Genomic DNA, 18,329 nt, shown 5'->3' with positions numbered 1-18,329 from the left:
TCACCAAAAATAGGAAATATAAACGGATGAAGAGGCACTCAAGACTCAATATATCTAATCTTTTGAAACTGCTCTACTTCTCTAAAAACTTTTCAACGAAGGGGAATAAAGAATTCTGCTAATTGGTGAATAACTCACCTTTTACCTGTCAAGGTGTGCCAGTGGTCCCTGGAACAGACGCCCCCATCTCCTGCCTGCAGGACGCCCATGCATTCGCGACGACCTATGGTTTCCCGATCATCTTCAAAGCGGCGTATGGTGGTGGAGGACGAGGCATGAGGGTGGTCCGGGAGTATGAGGTGAGCACAGATCCATGCTTGGAAGTGAGCGTTTCATTTGTCTCACTGTTGCTGCTCTTGTGTGGTCCAGGACATTAATGGAGTAATTAACAAAGCAAAAGGAAAACAATGAGATAATAATTGCTTCAATCTTAAGTTTGCCAACTGGTGAAGACATTTGTGAGAAATATTAACATAAAAATGAAGGGGTAGTTGAGATTGTCATCTGTAGGAAACTTTTGCTGGACTTTTTAAAAATGTAGTCTTATTTTTTATTCACATTTCCTATATCATAGTTGAAATTAAATTGGTGTTTATTTAATGGACTTGGTTAGTTTGAGTAACTTAGTGACCTAAAGCTGATTTTCTGGTTTTATTTTGAACCAGCTTGCTCAACCTGTACGTTTGAAGGGAGCTATTAGACAGACCAGTGTCCTCTAGACGACCAGATGATTAATGTAGAAGTGGCCCTGCTTGTCGCACCCGTGTTCTTCATCATCTGGCACCAAGTCTCTCCATCGCTTCCTCGTCGTCTGCTGCAGGGACTCGTGAAATCATTGTCTGCATGTTTCACTTTCTGACTCAACAAACTGAGCATAGTCGCTGATTTGAGTCACTGATGCCCCAGAGCCTGTGCATTTGTCCAACATGGAGAAGAACCCAGCAGTGGTCGGGTCAGGAAATTCTATCTCAGTTTTTTTGACTTACTAATGCAGTTAAATAAAATCAAGTAAAAATGGGTGATACAATAAAATAATGTTGAGGAAAAGGGAAGTTAAGAACATATGTTCCACAACTGAATTTATTAATTGACATTTCCAAAAAGTAATGTAGCCTCTATAGGGATATTTTGAATCAATGAGCGGCGCAAACTCTTCTTAATCCTATTTATTGCTGAAATAAAAGATTATTATTGATGAAATGTTCCTATATTAACTCTGATTATATAACACATTGCCCCACATGTCACAGTCTTCGATGCAAACACTGGCGTTCTTGTACCACAAAACTGAATCACTAAAATAAGACTGGTCAAAGGCTGTTTTAAGTGAAAATTAATATTTATTTATGCTTGACAATTGTGTTTTCTGAAATTGTCTTATGCCATTTTTATTTATTCTAAAGAAGGGGAATACATTTTTGTTGACTGCTTATTACAATTTTTGATCTATTAATATTAGCACTTTAGATAACCAGACTGTGAAAATCGGTCCAAAATGTGCTTTATTAATTCTGTATTTTCATCATGTAATTTATATATATCATTCGTATTCAACTTTTGGCAGAAGAAAAAGTATTGGAGTGGAATCTGTAATTTTTTTTTTCTCAGCCTAAAAATGGTTTGAAGTTCCAGTTTGAAGAGCTTGTTGACAAATGTAACATTTTAATCCATCGTCATAAACCTGAACGTTTGATTATTAAGCTGCATTATTTATGCATTTTTTTTATCCACTCTTCCTGCTCTAAAATGCATGTGAAAACATAAAATATTTTTTTAAATCTATTTATAATTAAGAATAACCACCACTGAAATGTCCTTCACGGTAATTTCAGTTCTCATAAAAAAAAGGGTGTTGAAAGTTACGTTAAAACTCAACCTAAATTATATTACTAAAGTAAGGATGTAATAAAATAATGTGTGAAAACTGGCCAAGATAAACCTATTGCTTATTAGAGACAATTTCCATCAGCGTATATTTTGAAATCTGTACTCCTGATTTTAATCTTTAGTCCTCAATGACACATTTGACCCTCGATGTCTCTGAAGGAATGAGGGTCAAGAGTACGGTACACTGCCCCGCCTCCTCTCCCCTAAACAATATGACAAGTTCAGATAAGAGTCAAGACCTTGACTCGCCTGAGTTCTGGCTCTGCTCCACTCATGTATCACTCTCCCACAGGGGAGGTGGATGTGTCTAACAAATTGACACGGCTCAATAGAAATGTGCTCCGAGTCAAAAACCACCAGTAACTTGACTTAAAAATGTTCTTCCTTTCCACATGCTTTTGATAGTGAAGACCGTTTAATTACAAGGGATTTGTATGTTGAAATACTTTTTTTAAATTTTTTTTTAATCATATTTTCCTTATTTTTACATAGTTTAATTTATTTTTCTTTCTGGTTTGTAATTACTGTTCAAAACAATCCAACATCGTTTAGCCATTTAAATCGCGGCCTGAACAAAAGTACATTCACCAAACTGTCTGTAATGGTATGAGTCTGATATTGTTTTTATTTTGCACGCTCAATATATCTTAATTATTTCTGTTTATTCTCCTTGATCAAAAACTCAGCAAGCAAATTACATACATTTAATAACTTATTATTTGAATGGTATCGAAAGTCTCTCTATGATTGTTTAAAAATATATGTTCCTTAGCTTAAAAATGAGCTTCTTTATATGTCACAAAGTATTTGTTTTTGAAAGACTTGACATGACAAAAAACGTATATTAACAAACAAACATTTAGCAACGAGTCATTTAAAAGTAAAAAAAAAATTATTGGCAAGAGTAAAGGAGGTCAAACTTTTAGGATTGAAAAGACAAAGAACACCCACAGCAAAAACAATTTTGAAATAAAAAACAAAACGATGGTAATTAATATACCCAAATTAAACTAAAAATTACCCCTGGAAAAAACCCCACTAAATCTAAAAACCACTGTGAACTAGATGGAAGCTTGGGTGATTGCCAGTGAAGAGGAAGATGACGGCAAAATGTCAAATCTTCTGTGTAGCTTAATATAGTTGCATGATGTGAAGGGATCGGAGATATGGAGAATATTTTTCAAGATTGTCTCAAGTAAGTTTGCCAGCAGCCAGACAATGAAGGGTGGGAACAAATCCTGTAAACTACATCGCATGGTGCATTATTACAGTAAATCATAACATCAATACATAACTGTCTGTGGAAAAAAGGTCACGATATCTACATTAACGATAATCTACTTAGATTTGAGCCAACTATTCAGCAGGTGGATTTGGTCCCCTGTCCTCGAGTTTGATCCATTTACTGTACGCTATATTTCACATTGAAACATGTATTTTCATTTACGACAGTCTTTTGTGTTTTTATGGCATACTCTTGTGTTTCAGGAACTGGAGGAGAACTACCAGCGAGCGTACTCCGAGGCACTGACGGCGTTCGGAAATGGAGCCTTGTTTGTGGAGAAGTTTATTGAGAAGCCGAGACATATCGAAGTGCAGATCCTCGGTTCGTGTTGCATCGAAACCTTCAATTTTAACAACCTTCTTTTTTTTTATAACCAAACATTGTGCAAGAAATGTGTGCAAGAGAATTTCCAACAATAACAATGTTTTTGGGGATAATTATTACTTTTCTTGTTATCAACCGACAATACGTATACAATCTGTCTGTGTGCCAGTGATAAAAGAATGAATATTCTGTCTCGTCACCCTGTGATCTTTTTCCTCCAGGTGATAAATATGGAAATGTCATCCACCTTTACGAGCGAGACTGCTCCATTCAGCGAAGACACCAAAAGGTGACGTCCCAACTTTGAAATACAATTAACCGTAATTACTGGCTGAATTTTCAAATGATCTTTTGTGGCTGTTTCGCACTTTTACCAAGATTAAATGGAAGAGAAAACTGATTTTGTGCCCTGAATAGATATTTTTTAATTTGGTTAGTATTCAGGCGATTTGTTTCAGCTAAAACTTATGATCCCAAAGGGAAATGTTGTTGATAGCAACTGTCAATCATTTCTCTGGTAGCCCGATCTGAATGCAAAACTGAATGAGCTTCACTGCATATTTAAACCAGACTTTATAGATGAACAGCAGCTCTAAAAAAAAACTTGGTAATCTGCAGCAGCAAATGCATAATAACTCAAACCAGTAACAGTTTTCCAAAGTCTGATCATGAAACATTAAGAATAGTTGTTTATATTACCGTAATAAGATGAGATTTAATTTGAGTCATTACTTGTATATATATTTACATTTTAATATATTAAAAAGATAACACTGGAATTACTTCTAATAATAATCAGTTCTTGTTATTAGAAACTTTACAGTAAAGTGTTTTCTTACTTACTTTTTTGGACTTATCAGTTGAATGAAGCTAATCATAAAGACAATTTTACTTCAAATAAAAACAGAATACTTCTTTTAGATTAAGTTAATTTTGAATAGTCAATTATTCTGTGAGAAACCCTTTTTAATGACAAAGAGAATTAAATTAATTATGAATTGTCACATCTATCTATATTGGTTGACTCTTTTTAAAAACCTGGTCCAACAGGAAGTGGCAGCGGAGTATATGCATCTGCCCAAACACTGAACAAAGATTACATTCATGGAGAATGATAAAATGTCTACTCTGCCTCATTTTGATCACTTTGTTCCTTCTTTAATCAAATTACAGCTGATAATCACGTTAGCAGCCGCAGCGGATTTTGTGAAAACTGCTGTGCTTTGATTCCGAATCCATCTTCGTCCTTAATCTTACATCTTTTTCAATCACACAAGCTAGATTTGAGGCTGGTTAGAATAGACGTGGAACACTGCAGATAACACTGGGTTATTTTTAGCTTCTTGGAAGTCATTTTTTTTGTTACTCTTTAACAGGCATTTGGTATTTTTTTATAGGTTCATAATAGGGCTGTAGTGATACACTAATCTCACAATAAATATCTATACCAGATATTTCGATACACTTCCACCATTTTCTGAACCGTTTTAGGGACACTGAATTCTAGGGACATCTTGGGATTGTGCCACTATCTTATAATTTGAATAATAGAACTGAAAGACATAATGTATCTAAACATCAACTTTTAAAAGCTGCTTGAGTTGACTGTATCCTCTCGTCCTCAGTGATCCTCGGAACTTTGTTGTTTCCTTAGCTTCTGAGGACAAAATTATGACTGCCATGTCATGTCTGTCATGTGTGGCAGGAAGTTTAATTGCAAGATGAACTTAATGGCTTAAATAATTGCACGTTAGTTTTACATTTTTTAAATTGGATTACTTTATTTTATAAACACTGTAAATCATAAAATAATGATACATCTCACAACCCTAGTTTACATGTGGACCATGTACTGGTGGGAAAATGAAAATAATCTTTTCAACTAATTTGTCACTAAGAATTTGATTAACTCATGTTGCCTTCTGCCTTATGTCTTAATATTTAAATGTGGTCAGCAATATTGTGTAGTGCAGGATACATATTCATAACTATTCAAGTAAACCAGGCGTCTAATACGATAAACATGAATGTTTTCAGGTCGTAGAAATTGCACCTGGTTTCCAACTGGACCCCCACCTGAGGGACCGTCTTCATGCAGACTCCGTCAACCTGGCCAAGCAGGTAAGCTCTGCAGGGATTTGTGGCATCTGACGGTCGAGTGAAGAGTGATGATGTGAATGATCATCTGAAGCACCCTTGACACGCTGACAGACGTTGTGGCACGAATGAGCGAGTCTGAAGCCTTGTGTTGTGTCCTTCCTCTGCTCGTTACTTTTTACGTTCGTGTGATCATCAGAATGACAAACGGCGTTTCTTGGTGTTAAGATGACAAGCAACATCCAAAATGGTGACGCTGCATTGATCAGCTGTCAGAGCAGGATTTCCACAAATGTATTGATGTTTGAAAGTCTTGTTTTAATGAGGTCACTTCCTGGGTGAGGGTGACCAAATCCACCTGTTGAGGGGTCATGCAGGCAGTGTTGATTTTGACCGCCAGTTGTCTCCTTGTCTTTTTACATCACACTTTCTATTTCGACCAAACACCAATTATAGCTGCAACCTGCCCAACTTTAAATAAGTTAACTTCTCTCTCGGTTCACTTGTACAAGACTAAAATGCTGTGACACGTTGTCTAGCTAAACATGCGCATCAGAACAGCTACGATTACTATACCACAGGAGCAACAACCAACACACAGGCTTTGCGGTCTATCATGGCAGCTCAATACTCCTCTATCTTTGCATCTTCTTCGTCTTTAATCGTCAACCTAGTCTATCAGAGAGCATTTTGTCATATTTGAACTGTCTCCTCTCTGTTAGAATGTCCTACAGAAGAATGTTGCCAGTGGCGGGCAAGTTATGGGGGCCTAGAGTGTATATCGCATTGAACATCACAGCTGTGTCCAAAGCCTTTGTTATCTCTGCTGCTGCTATGAGTTCCTGGTTGGAAATTTGCTGAAGTGAATGATGCATGTGACATCTCACTGACAATCCTTGTGTTTGGAAACTGATTCCGTCTTAACCAGTTCACTGGTTGATCCGCTCACCACGGACACATGCCATCAGCCACTTCTGCTTCCTTGGAGAACCATCACGTTTGAATATAGTTTAAAAAGGTTCAATCTCTCCTCTTGACAATATGTATGTTTGCACGCATGTGTGTAATTCATCTTTGTCCTAAAATGGGCTGCAAGAATACTCACGATGAGCCACATGTGAGCCCTTGGACAGCACCGTAATTATGTCTTCTCTGGTATTAGATACACGGTTTTAGGAGTTTGCTGTTTATTTAATGCGGGGTCACTAAGATCTCCTATAGGGCTGTTGCGATGCACTAGTCTCACTATTTATTCATTGCTCAATACGATTCGATACGATTTATCTTGTTACACGTGTCATTTTCTGAATGATTTTAGGGGACATTTATTTCAAGTGACATACAGTGATTGTTATTTTAGTTGAATTAATTAAACTGAAAGCCAAAATAAACATCAGCTTGAAATGCTGCTGGAGTCTATTGTATCCGCTCGTCCTCATTCATCGAAACGATCACACAGGATTTTTAATGTTCCTTTAGCTGTGGAGGTTATAATGACTGCTGCCATCTTGTTTATTTTAATTGTAAATGTAAACAATATTATCGTGACTTTTCTGTGTTGAGTTTGTATGTTTTCTCCATGTTGTGTGGTTTTACTCCGGACACTCCGGGTTTCCTCCCACAGTCCAAAAACTTTCATTTTGATTGGGAACTTGGTGACAAAAAAATCAATGAATGAATATCGGTGTATCCATTTTTTTCTCACACCCCTATTATCCACCGGGTGCTGTGGTGTTTGTGCAAGCGCTGGTGCTCGTCATACTGCTGAATCAAACTGACCGAGGTTAGTGATGTGCACGAAGTTGGTGGAAATCACTAGTGAGTTAAGATGTGTACGATGTGACTGCTTATGTGCAAGAGTGTACACTAAAGGTAAAAGGTGTGGAACTCCAGGATTAAGGTGTAATCCAGAGGCCGCAGACGATCATCGGAGATAAGGTTCTAAAAGGTCTCAGGGTGAGTGGAAAGGGGTAGGGAGCGTGCATCAGTGCGTAACTAAGGCGTCTGAATGCACTTGCTTCATGTCTGTTGAGAAGAATGGGCTCTTGCAGTGAAATAACGGGTTATTTTCCTTAGTTTCTCTTATGATTTCATCATGCATGTGTCAAATCTAAGGCCGGTAAGGTTAAGGTAAATTAAAATCAGAAATCAGAAATCCTTTATTTGTCCCGCTAGGGGAAATTCGGTTTAAACAACAGCAAGAGCAATATACCACAAATAAAAACACCCAGAAATAAAAATAATAAAATGAAAAAAATCTAAATAGAATAGATTGATGTATTTTCCGCACTATAAGGCGCACTAAAAAGCCTTTAATTTTCTCAAAAAACGACGCCTTATATATGAACATTACCTGGTGGGTGACTTGTTTACAAACACTTTAACGACTCTGTGCCGGCTGAGCCGACATGCTGTGGGCGGGATTGTGTCATCATGCGGTGGGATTAACGACGCCGGCACATCATGGAGTGAGATTACTGCCACCGGTTTGAGCGAGTGTGTCTTGGTTGTTGTACACTCAAAATCACTCTGCTGCGCCCCAACCAGTCACACACACGTGCGTTCAACATGTCATACACGCGCGTTCAACGTGTGTGTGCACACAACACTAGTCTCGTGCGCTGCTGCTTGAAGCTTTTTAAGCATCATTTGAACATCGTTTTCATGGGAGTGAACAGAGTTGTCAGAACGCTTAATAAAGTTTGACTTCATCTGACTGTTTTGTTGACGTTCCCTTTAGCACAGCTTTATCTAGTGAATGCATAACGCAACCCCAGTCAAACGTTTGACTGTATCTTTTATTCTATGCGCCTTATAATCCAGTGCGCCCTATTTATGAAAACCGTTCAAAAATAGGCCATTCATTTAAGGTGAGCCTTATAATTCGGTGCGCCTAATGGTGCGGAAAAAACGGTATATATTGATAGTTATACAGAGTTCAAAACGATAAAACTGGTGTTAAGGTAAAGGATTTTGAGTTTGGTGAAAAGACGACAAACCCATAAAGGATTATGATGGATGTAAAGTGTAAATGGAGTTTCAAAATAAGAGGCATACTTCCTCTTATTGTCCGTTTGGTAAATGTACATTTTGTTTGACTTCAGACTAAGAGTGCTAAAAGGTTATGAACCCTATTGGGATTGGCTTCAACGTCCCTGTGTTGGATTATGGATCACAGTCGTGCCCTTTGACCAACGCTGTCATCTCTTACCCATTTTTGTCAAAGCTCAGCAGCAATTAAAATAATTTAGTTCAACTCAGAATGGAAGTCTATCAATATTAATGAGATAATCTCCACGCAACACATCTGTGAAGACGTTTCCTTTCCGACTCTGTACAACCCTGGCACGAGACAGCTGTGGAAGTCTTGCTAGTAATAAGCGTCCAGATTAAAGTTTTTTTCAGGTTCTGGCAATTGCAGTAGACACCGTGTTCTCATTCTCTCTGCAGCGGTCTGGCAGCAGCACTCCTGTTACAGGACTCCAGCAAACAGACAAGACAATGTGTGTGTTATCTGGTGAACTTGTCCTTAACCGCTCGTGTGTATTTGAGACTGGTGTGAGGAACATTGGCATACGTCAAAATTAGACTTGTGCAGCCTTGTGATGTTTGTCGGCTCAGTAAAACTGCTGTGGTTCAGAATTCAAGTTAGCCAGTAGCCTGTCTGCGGGCTCTAAATGATCAGGCTAATTAGCTCAACACTTGTCGTGGTGTGTGACGGGGATGACAAGTAGGTGTGTGTGTGTTTGTGTGTGTGTATGTGTGTGTTTTTCAACAAGGCCTCACCATCTGCTTCTTTGTTTTTTGACTCGTCTGTGCTTCATCAGCACACCTACAATGACTTAGTATCCCTGAGATTAGATTTTAAAGTTTTCTTTCGTATTTATTGGCTAACTAAACATTGTAGCTGAATTCTTAAAAAAAAAGAAAGGTGTGTAAAAGTGTCTTTATGTAAATATTATAATTAAACATAGAAAATGGGTGGAAAAAATATTAGGGTACTCTTTCTGTAACCTTTTAAATAAAGTCACTATTGGTGTATTCTGGGCAATATTTAGAAATATTCTAGAGATATTTGAACATGTTTAATGGACACTTTTCTAACCTGTTAAAAGGGTTTTGAGAGGATTCATGTCTTTCATCCATGTTGACGCCCACCTGCTTTTCTTCCCAGCAGGAGTCAAATTGTTCAGTCTTAAACTGGATTAGTTGTTTATGTTCTCATTGAAGATTACACCCACGTGGATTTTTAATCCTCATTCAGTATTAAAGTGATGTTCACCCAAAATTTAAACTTTTTCTACTCAACCCTTTTTTCGACTAAGGGTTGGGAATATTTTCAGACTAATCCGTTTTTCTTGAGTTATAGGCAAAAAAATACGTCCATTTATAGAGTGACTGGAGCTCAGTGGACAAACTAAAAAATGATGCTTAAAAACATCAAAATACCTCCATAGTGCTTGTATTTCTTGCTTAAGTTATAAATTGTTTTCCACGAGACATTGATAAAATATTATCTCTAGAGATTGATGTCGTATTGGGGGATTTAAAGAATAGAAGACCTGGAGGATTGAGTGGCCTCAGTCCCCTCAGTCAGTCACCATGACAATGCTGAGCAGTGAGCTGGCATCGCCGACTGAAAGCAACTTCTAATTCAGATTGACAAGAAGTCCCGCGAGTTCCTGTCTGCTGCAAACATCGCCACGATTAGCTCCATAAACAGCCGGCGCGTGTCTCCAACTGTTTGTTCCACTTTTTACTCCAGAACTTCCTGCCCTGGAAACATATTTATAGATCCATCTGGAAGAGTGGAAGGGAAACGACCACATAGTTTTTATCATTTATAACATGCAAACACGAGTAGATAAAGCTATTGCTCTTCATCTACTCTCTTTATAGCTTTTGCTTTGATCAATTCCTCTCAGAATGAAGACAAATTAATTATTTTGCTTAATTGTTTAGTTTAATGTAACATTAATATTTTGGTGACACTGAGGATGGGCTGGTCAACTGCGTAATTCATTATATATATTTTTTGTGTGTGCGATAAAGGAAGACGGCTAAGGTTAGACAAAGGAATTGTAACTGTAGGTTGTGATAAAATTTTAATTGCATTTGCTCAATATTTTTTATTATAGGTATAGCTTTGCACTACATTTAAAAAATGCAATGAGCTGAATAACACCGTTATTCATTAATAAATCCATTTGTACTCCACTTGTCTGTTCCAGTCCTCTGTTCCTGCAGCTTCTTCAATTATGCTGCGTCGTTGTAACCACCGATCTTTCCTCACAGTTACATTGTTGGTGTTTCTAATCTCTAATTCTCAGTTCAAGAAAGGTTTGCAGCTGAGGGTGGTTGGATTGAGGGTCACAAGGATGAGACAATAATGGAGGGATGAAAAGCAGGCTGTGTCTTGGACAGTTCAGGACATTGGGATGAAGGGCAAAGGGAGGGAAGATGAGGAGAAACAACTAGCCGGCTGTAAATGAAAAGGGGAGAGAAAATCCTTGTAGGTGAACATTGTGGTCAGAAGGTTTGAGGAGCTGATGCAGGGGTGGAATCGATCGTTTCCTCCAGCTGGAAGTGGAAATAAGAGCTGAGAGGAAGATGGAGGGATGAGAGGAGAGATGGTGCGGCAATGATGCTAACGAGCAGTCAAAGGCATTGAATTATTAATGCTGAGGAACAAACTGCTGCACTTTACGATGGTTTTGAAAAATGTTAATTGGACTGAAGAGCCAGGTAAACCTTTACAGATGCTAAGCTAACGAAGGCAAGTGGTTACCAGGGTTGTAAATATGGATCTTATAGAAATAACATGTGACTCTTGGTCTTTATTGTGTGAGATGGTTTGAAGTTGAGGCTTGATTCAAGGCTGATCGGAGTTTCCAAAGCAATTATGGAAGGTATTTGGAACAGCAGAAATAACTTTGTGAATGGACTGACAAGAATAAGATGGTTATAATTATTACACTTCTGTTGCAAGCTACACTACATCAGGGACCTTTTGGATGAAACCCTCTATTCAACTGCTGAATAATTGTTGCATTAAAATTAAAAAAAGCCACTGTCAAATGGTATTTTTTTTAATTTGATACATTTTAATTCTCATTTTTACATTGTATTCACAATGTCTTGTCCTTTGAATATCGTTTAATTTGTCAGTCTTGCAAGTTGAATTAAAATATTTTACTAAAACTAAACTAAAATCAAATGTGAGCAAAAGGTTACTTAATAAATGATCAATTATGGCAAGAATATAATATGCACAACAATAAAAGGACATTTGAGTATTTATTCAAATGGAAAAACACTTTCAGGGTTCAATCACATAATTGGACATTTTGAGCAATATTTCAATATAATAAATTAGTTAGTTTTTAGGTATGTTGTACTATGAATACCTCATAAAAGACTCCGGAAGATTTAACTCAAATATATTTTCTGGTAGGTGTTATTTTTAAAAGTTACAATGAGAATACAAATATTGCATCATAATCGTCTCAATATCATCGTTGACAGTAGACAGGGACCAGAGAGAGCGTGGCAGAGAGCCACATGAGTACAGGTCTGATGTAAACATCTGTCAGTCATTTCTCGAGTAGGTAGCTTTTGACGCACTGAGGTTGTTGAATTGCCACCAGGAATCATTCCCTTCATCTGAATATCTTTGTATTTCTCCTGACAAACCATTTGTCTTCTGCTTCCTCAAGCTTTCCCCTCCCTGGACTCCAACTTAATGAACTCATTCAGAACCTTTGCTTGAAGTCTTGCCGACGCTATTTGCTGGAATTTCTGTGAGATACGGTAGAAAAAGAATCTGTCTTTTGGGAAATCAGACAGAAAAGTTTCCTCGTCATTTGACTGAACAAGAGCCTTAATCTTTCTCCAAGTTTGTTTTTGCAGCTGACACGTGTTATATTAGTCATAACCTCTTTAAGTGTATCATTGTTTTGCCTGGTAGACATGCAGCATTCTGCAATGATATGTAGGTTTTAAGTGAATAATAAATAAATCTTGTCTCTGTATTCATCCCCTGGAGATTTACGCTAAAATTGCTGAGCCTGTGTCAAAACCGTATACAAGACAAGAAGACAATTCAGTTAAAAGCAGCTCTGATCACGTTCAAGTGGTGGTGATGTAAACAAGACTTCTGTGATCAGACACAGGATGCAAAACTATAATTAGATCTTTAGGCTGAACATTCAATCAGTAGAGTTTGATGCATACAGGTAGTCATGGACTTTTACGGTTAAAAACATATTCTTCATACATGCTGACGCTACTGTGTTGTGTTTGTTGACTGACAAACAAGGGTCTTGTAAAAATAAAAATGTAATAACAAGACACTTGGCATTGACGATATGATGCTTACCGGTAATTATAAATATCACACAAATTGGAATGCAAAAATCTAAATGAAACTGACTACACCAAAGGAATACCTAAACATAGTTTTGACACTTTTTAATACAAGCTTTTGTTTGTGCCGCCACCTAACGTTGATGCAAGCTTTAATATCAACCTCAGCGTTTGAAAGTTGCATTCTGCAAAGAAAGTTAATCCATACTTTGTGCAGTCCAGTAGTATGTTGTGATCTACTGTGAGGAAATGCTTGTTTCAAGTGGAGTCAGAAAAGGAGCGATGGAGATTTTATAGCTAACGGCATTTATTTGTAAGGTTAGGTAAAGTTCCAGATTGTGTGGGCCAGATGAAAATCCAAAGGGATGTTTCTTAAGCTAAAAAGGTCAATTCTTTCTCCGTTTTCTTGAACTTTAACAGAGAATGTTTGTTCCCAACTTATTTTAATTCCACTTCTTGAGCTAAGAAACGATAAGGTATATCAATGATTCTAAGACATGGACAAAAAGATTCTAAGACATGGACATAGACGTGCAGATGCCTGTTTGACATATCATAGATCATATTCTTCTGTGTGTGTAAAAGCCATTGGTTTACAGTTATTGTTTGCTTTTCGTCTTCTTGTTGTCGACTAAAGTCATATCGGGTTTGACTGATTCCTAGTGAAACTGCACTAATCTGTGTTTCTGCATCGTAACGACTATCTCTGTGTGAGTGTGTGCATGTGTGTCGTTCCCGACTCTCTTTGATCATCAGCCTCTTTATGCTCCCCTCTTTTTTTCCTCCTGCTCTCATTGACAATAAGCTCATTATGGCTCCATTAACTGCTGACGGAGAGAGTGTGAAGGAGGGCAGGAAGAAAGCGAGACACTCTGGCAAAGTGGGACACAATCTTCAAAACCCCCAAAAGATGTTGGATATCAGGACAGATTTACAGGGACGGATGAGCAGAAAATGGGAATATCCGAGATACTCTAACATTAAACACACTTGAGGAAAGATTTCAGACGAAGGATTTGAGGAACTTGTCTGGTAGAATTTCACAATAAGACGCTTGACATTCAGAACTGCAGTGAGATTATGTGACTTGGGAACAGTTTATCGCCTCAGTTGACGTAAAGCTTCAACTTGTTTGCAGAGTTCTCTGTGTTCCTATCCTGAGAGGCCTTGAACTTGCAAATGTGTTCCCTGACTGAAGCCGGAGCAGAAACGTGACATGAAATACACTTGATGATTTTTACAGACATATTTGTAACCACCTCTAATTTTGCCACAGTGTCTTAAAGAAAATCCATATTTCTGACCTTTCCGTCTCTCTTTCGCAAACATCAAAAAACATTTTTACACATGCTGTCGAGCCCCTGCTGACATTTAACAAAAGGCCAAAGTTGAGAATTCTGCAGTCTCCTGATGAAGAGGAAACTTAAGGCAGCACAGATCCAAGTAAAGGTTACAGGAAGGAATAAAACGCTCTGCCGCTCAGTCTCACTGCGAATATATTTTTAAGGTGTCATAAAAGGCACCAGTTGGTTGACGACGATTCACCCTCCAGAAACTTTATGCTGTTATTTTGGGGTGACTGTGTTCCCCCCTGAGAAGTTATAGCTGTAATTTGCCATTGATGCATCTCCAAGAGAGAAAGAAAGATAATTGATTGTAAACATTGCTCTTGTGAGCACACGCATTGTTTGAAAATAACAAAAGTGTGCAGTTGCACAGTTCTCTCTGCTGACGGATGGACTCGCCGACTCCAGGTATTCAAGCTTCACAGGATCCAGTAATAACCGGGGACAAATGTGTGAGATCGATAATATCCATTTTGTGAATGGCCGTGTGTCACATAAACGGGAATGATGCCAGAGTAGGATGTAGTTATTGTTTATTGCTGATTTCCATCTAAAACGCTCTTTAATGGCTTCTTCTGCATGAACACGTCGACTTGAATAATAATCATCTGACAAGTCGGTGCAGTGTTTTGAACACATTTACTTGATTTTATCTCCCCGCCTGCATGTTAATGTCTTAGGCACACACAGGCATTATATCCTAGTTACACGCCTGCGGTGAGTGAAGAAAAACATGAATCTGCAGTGCAGGCTGCTGTGAAGGGACACACATGTGTTTGACAGCTTGTTTTAAGGAACATCATCCTGTTAATATTTTTTACACAGGATGGCTGTTGACAGCAATGAGGTTTATTTGATTGAATCACCACTCACCCGGTTTTTTTAGGCATGTGATCTGATGGATACAGATTTGCCTCCAAATGATGTATTGTTTTTAATTTTCACCTTGATTTTATGAAATTTAAAACAAATGTCCAATATCCTTTTCATTTTCAGATATTTTAGGTACAAGGATATATTTGTAGTATTGTTCGAGTAGACGTGTATCGTCTTAGTAAAACTAGAAATCCTTCTCAGATGCAGCTTCAGATGTTATAATAAATTCTTGTATTCTTGTCGAAGGAAATATTGGAAAATAAGTGTTGTGAACTCCACATTGTCCTGGAACAGTTATGCCAAACTCAACGATTCAATATACTGTTTTTTTATTCTGTGACTAAGTAGAATATTAATATTGCCTTTATATTCTTTGAGGCTCATTTTATCTTTATCATTATTCATTATCTCCTTCTTTTCCTCTTTCACCAGAAATTCCTTCAACACCAATTTTACTGTTGTTGATGGACATCTAACATCTTTAGGTGCCACCGAATGGCTACCTTGTGTCTACTGCTTATTTTGTGTGTTATATTTTTTCATTATTTTTATTCTGTCATGCTAGTACAAAAAACCATGTTGTGTTTACAACACTGGAAGTGCATGTTTCTGATTGATAATCTCTCTATATATCAACATGAACTTTAATCCACTTTGAGCCAACCATCTGTCAGGCCACATAAAAAGACTTGGCGTGCCAGATTTGGCCCCCAGGTCTTGAGTTTGATCTTAAGTTCGGAAAGTGATAGCTGTGTGGGAAATTTCAAAATCAAAGCAGTTTGAAAAAGGCTCTTGCAGAAACGTTGATGTAACCAAAGCACCCCCTGCTGGCTGGATGTAAAACTAGCATTAGTAATGACACCAGGTGAAGCGCTCAACGCTAAACGGCTCAATAGATGTGGAGGGATCTCGGTCTTTTAAAGGAATATATTAGTTGCGGTTGACTTTCCTTAATTAATATTTTGCCTCTTTTTGCTCCCTGCTGTGTAACAGAGTCTGTTTTTGAAAATCCACCAGAAACCACTCGCAGGGATTATTTTAGTCTGAATCCACCAGGGAGTCTTGTTCAGTCTCTGTGTCCCAGAAATGACAAATTAATTTTTCAATTAGCAAAGCCTCCAGTGGATAAACTCTTTTAAAGTTATTTTTACTTGTCACACGATATTCAGTTTTGTTTGTGTTCCTTAAATTATTAGTGTGTTGGTGTTTATTTGTATTTGCCCGAGTGGAATGTTGTGATAATTCTACGACGGGAGTGAGGGATGTTGGATAAGTAATGTTGAACTTGCACAGAGACTGAATGTGTGAATTGATGAACAATTTGGCATGTTTCTGTACATGCTCGTCTTCTATACGTTAGTTCACACACTTGTGCGCCTGCAGACGGTTGTGTGCAAGGTGTGTGTGAGTGTGGTGTCGCTGAGCAGCAGGATTAGGGTGGTGGCACCAGTGAAATAGAGCTCATCTATCTATGAGTGTGTTTGTGCGGCTCCACTCTTGTATCAGCAGCGAATCAGAGGATTGCGCGTTTGTGTGTCTGAAAGGCAATTGGATCAGATTACAGAGAATCTTGGCACCGGCTTAACTGCAATCCTCCCGAGAGCGGGAATAAATGAAAGCAGAGGAGCTGCAGTTAGACAAGAGAGCCAGCGATGTGTTAATGAGATGTGAGGGAGGTTATGTAACTGTGACTTTCTCACTCTCTATTCAATATCTTCTCATTCTCTTGCACTCGTTTGTTTTTGACAAAGAAAACCAGAAAACAACATGATTCAACTCTTTCATCTGCATGCTGGCATTTTCAAAATATCCGCTTGGATGATTCCATCGACACTTGAATATCCTTGTATTCATGTTTGTTCCGTGTTCAGCAATGACAACTTTCTAGCTTGTTTATTGTCCCTCAACAAAGTCATTAAGTGTTTGTTTCAGAGCAGCTTGAAATATTTGTTATTAATTTATCTGTTTCACTAGGTTTTCTGCACCAAGACTATGATGTTGTCCATCAATGTTTCAGAAAACCTTTAAAAAACAATGAGCCTACGTCATTAAATTATATCATATACAGCAACTTATAACGGGTATCAAAGCGGGTGATTGAAATGCTTTCATAATGTTGTTTACTGCATCCAAAAAGTAAATACTGCATTTAAATAAAGAAAAGAGTTATATTGTTATTAAGATTTTATCGTGAAATTTTATACAAATTCTGAATTCAAGGTTCTTTGTAAAACGTTTTACTGTTGCAACTTAACTTGGGCTTGCAATACAATTATGCTGAAGGGTGACCAGTTAGTTCTTTGAGTCTTAAAATGGTTTGCAAACCACACATCAATACGTTTTTTTCAAACGCTGTTCTCACTTCATGAATTAATTATAAAACATTATTAATACAGTGTTTTTCTGCATTCTTCCCAACAGTTTAAAGGCTTTAAGTACAATTATGTGACCGTTAATAGTCTTGTATGATGTTGTTAATGTGAGTGATGCAATTTGTATGTATAAATAAAATGGTGTGTCTCTGTATCTGTGTGAGTCCGTCTAATCTTAACGCCCCATACACCCTCAAACCAACAAAATGCCTCAAAGCCTTATGACCTTATTTGCACAGTGGATTGGTTTAATTTCTGCATTTCTTACACAGTAGGACCTTCAGATTAAAAACGGGGAAGAAATTAACCATAAAGAGTACTCACTAATTTTCACTATTGTTAAAGGTTTATTTAACTAGGCTTGACTAAAACGGGAATCTTGGTCAGGTCAAGTCAATGAACATGATACTGCTACTTCAGAGAAAATAATAACAGATTTAGATGGAAATAATCAATGAAACAGAAATTAAATAAATTTTATATTTTTCTGTGGAGCCCGGTAAATAATGATTTATGGATTGGTACCATCTCAGGACAAGCGGATTAGGGTCAGGGACCATTGAGGTTTTCAGGGGTAGGGCAATTGAATCAGGTCAAGGGATAAGGGGCACAGGTGGAGGAATGACACCCTTTAAATTGTAAATGCCTCTGATTTTGTTAAAATTGACCCACCCACTAAGTTAGGGAGCTTTTAGGAATTTGTGTCAAAGGTCAAGGTTAGCTATACCATATTTAATAGAGATTATGATTAGAATTTCTGGAATTTCATCTGATTTC

The 18,329-nt window shown here is 37.7% G+C and overlaps 1 protein-coding gene across 1 annotated transcript in view; it reads left to right on the top strand.

Moving 5' to 3' along the window:
• The window catches only part of LOC148082722 (pyruvate carboxylase, mitochondrial-like), a 180,748-nt gene that overhangs the window by 14,413 nt on the left and 148,006 nt on the right, over positions 1-18,329 (top strand). The window contains exons 6-9 of the mRNA XM_087789984.1: positions 154-299; positions 3,376-3,493; positions 3,718-3,785; positions 5,534-5,617. Coding sequence (XP_087646110.1) covers positions 154-299; positions 3,376-3,493; positions 3,718-3,785; positions 5,534-5,617 — 416 coding nt within the window. The remainder of the gene's footprint in view (positions 1-153; positions 300-3,375; positions 3,494-3,717; positions 3,786-5,533; positions 5,618-18,329) is intronic.

The sequence above is a fragment of the Callionymus lyra genome, chromosome 4 (assembly GCF_982586985.1).
Source record: "Callionymus lyra chromosome 4, fCalLyr1.hap1.1, whole genome shotgun sequence".
Lineage (NCBI taxonomy): Eukaryota > Metazoa > Chordata > Actinopteri > Syngnathiformes > Callionymidae > Callionymus > Callionymus lyra.
The sequence above is the reverse complement of the archived record's forward strand: the minus strand, read 5'-3'. Positions and strand labels throughout refer to the sequence as shown.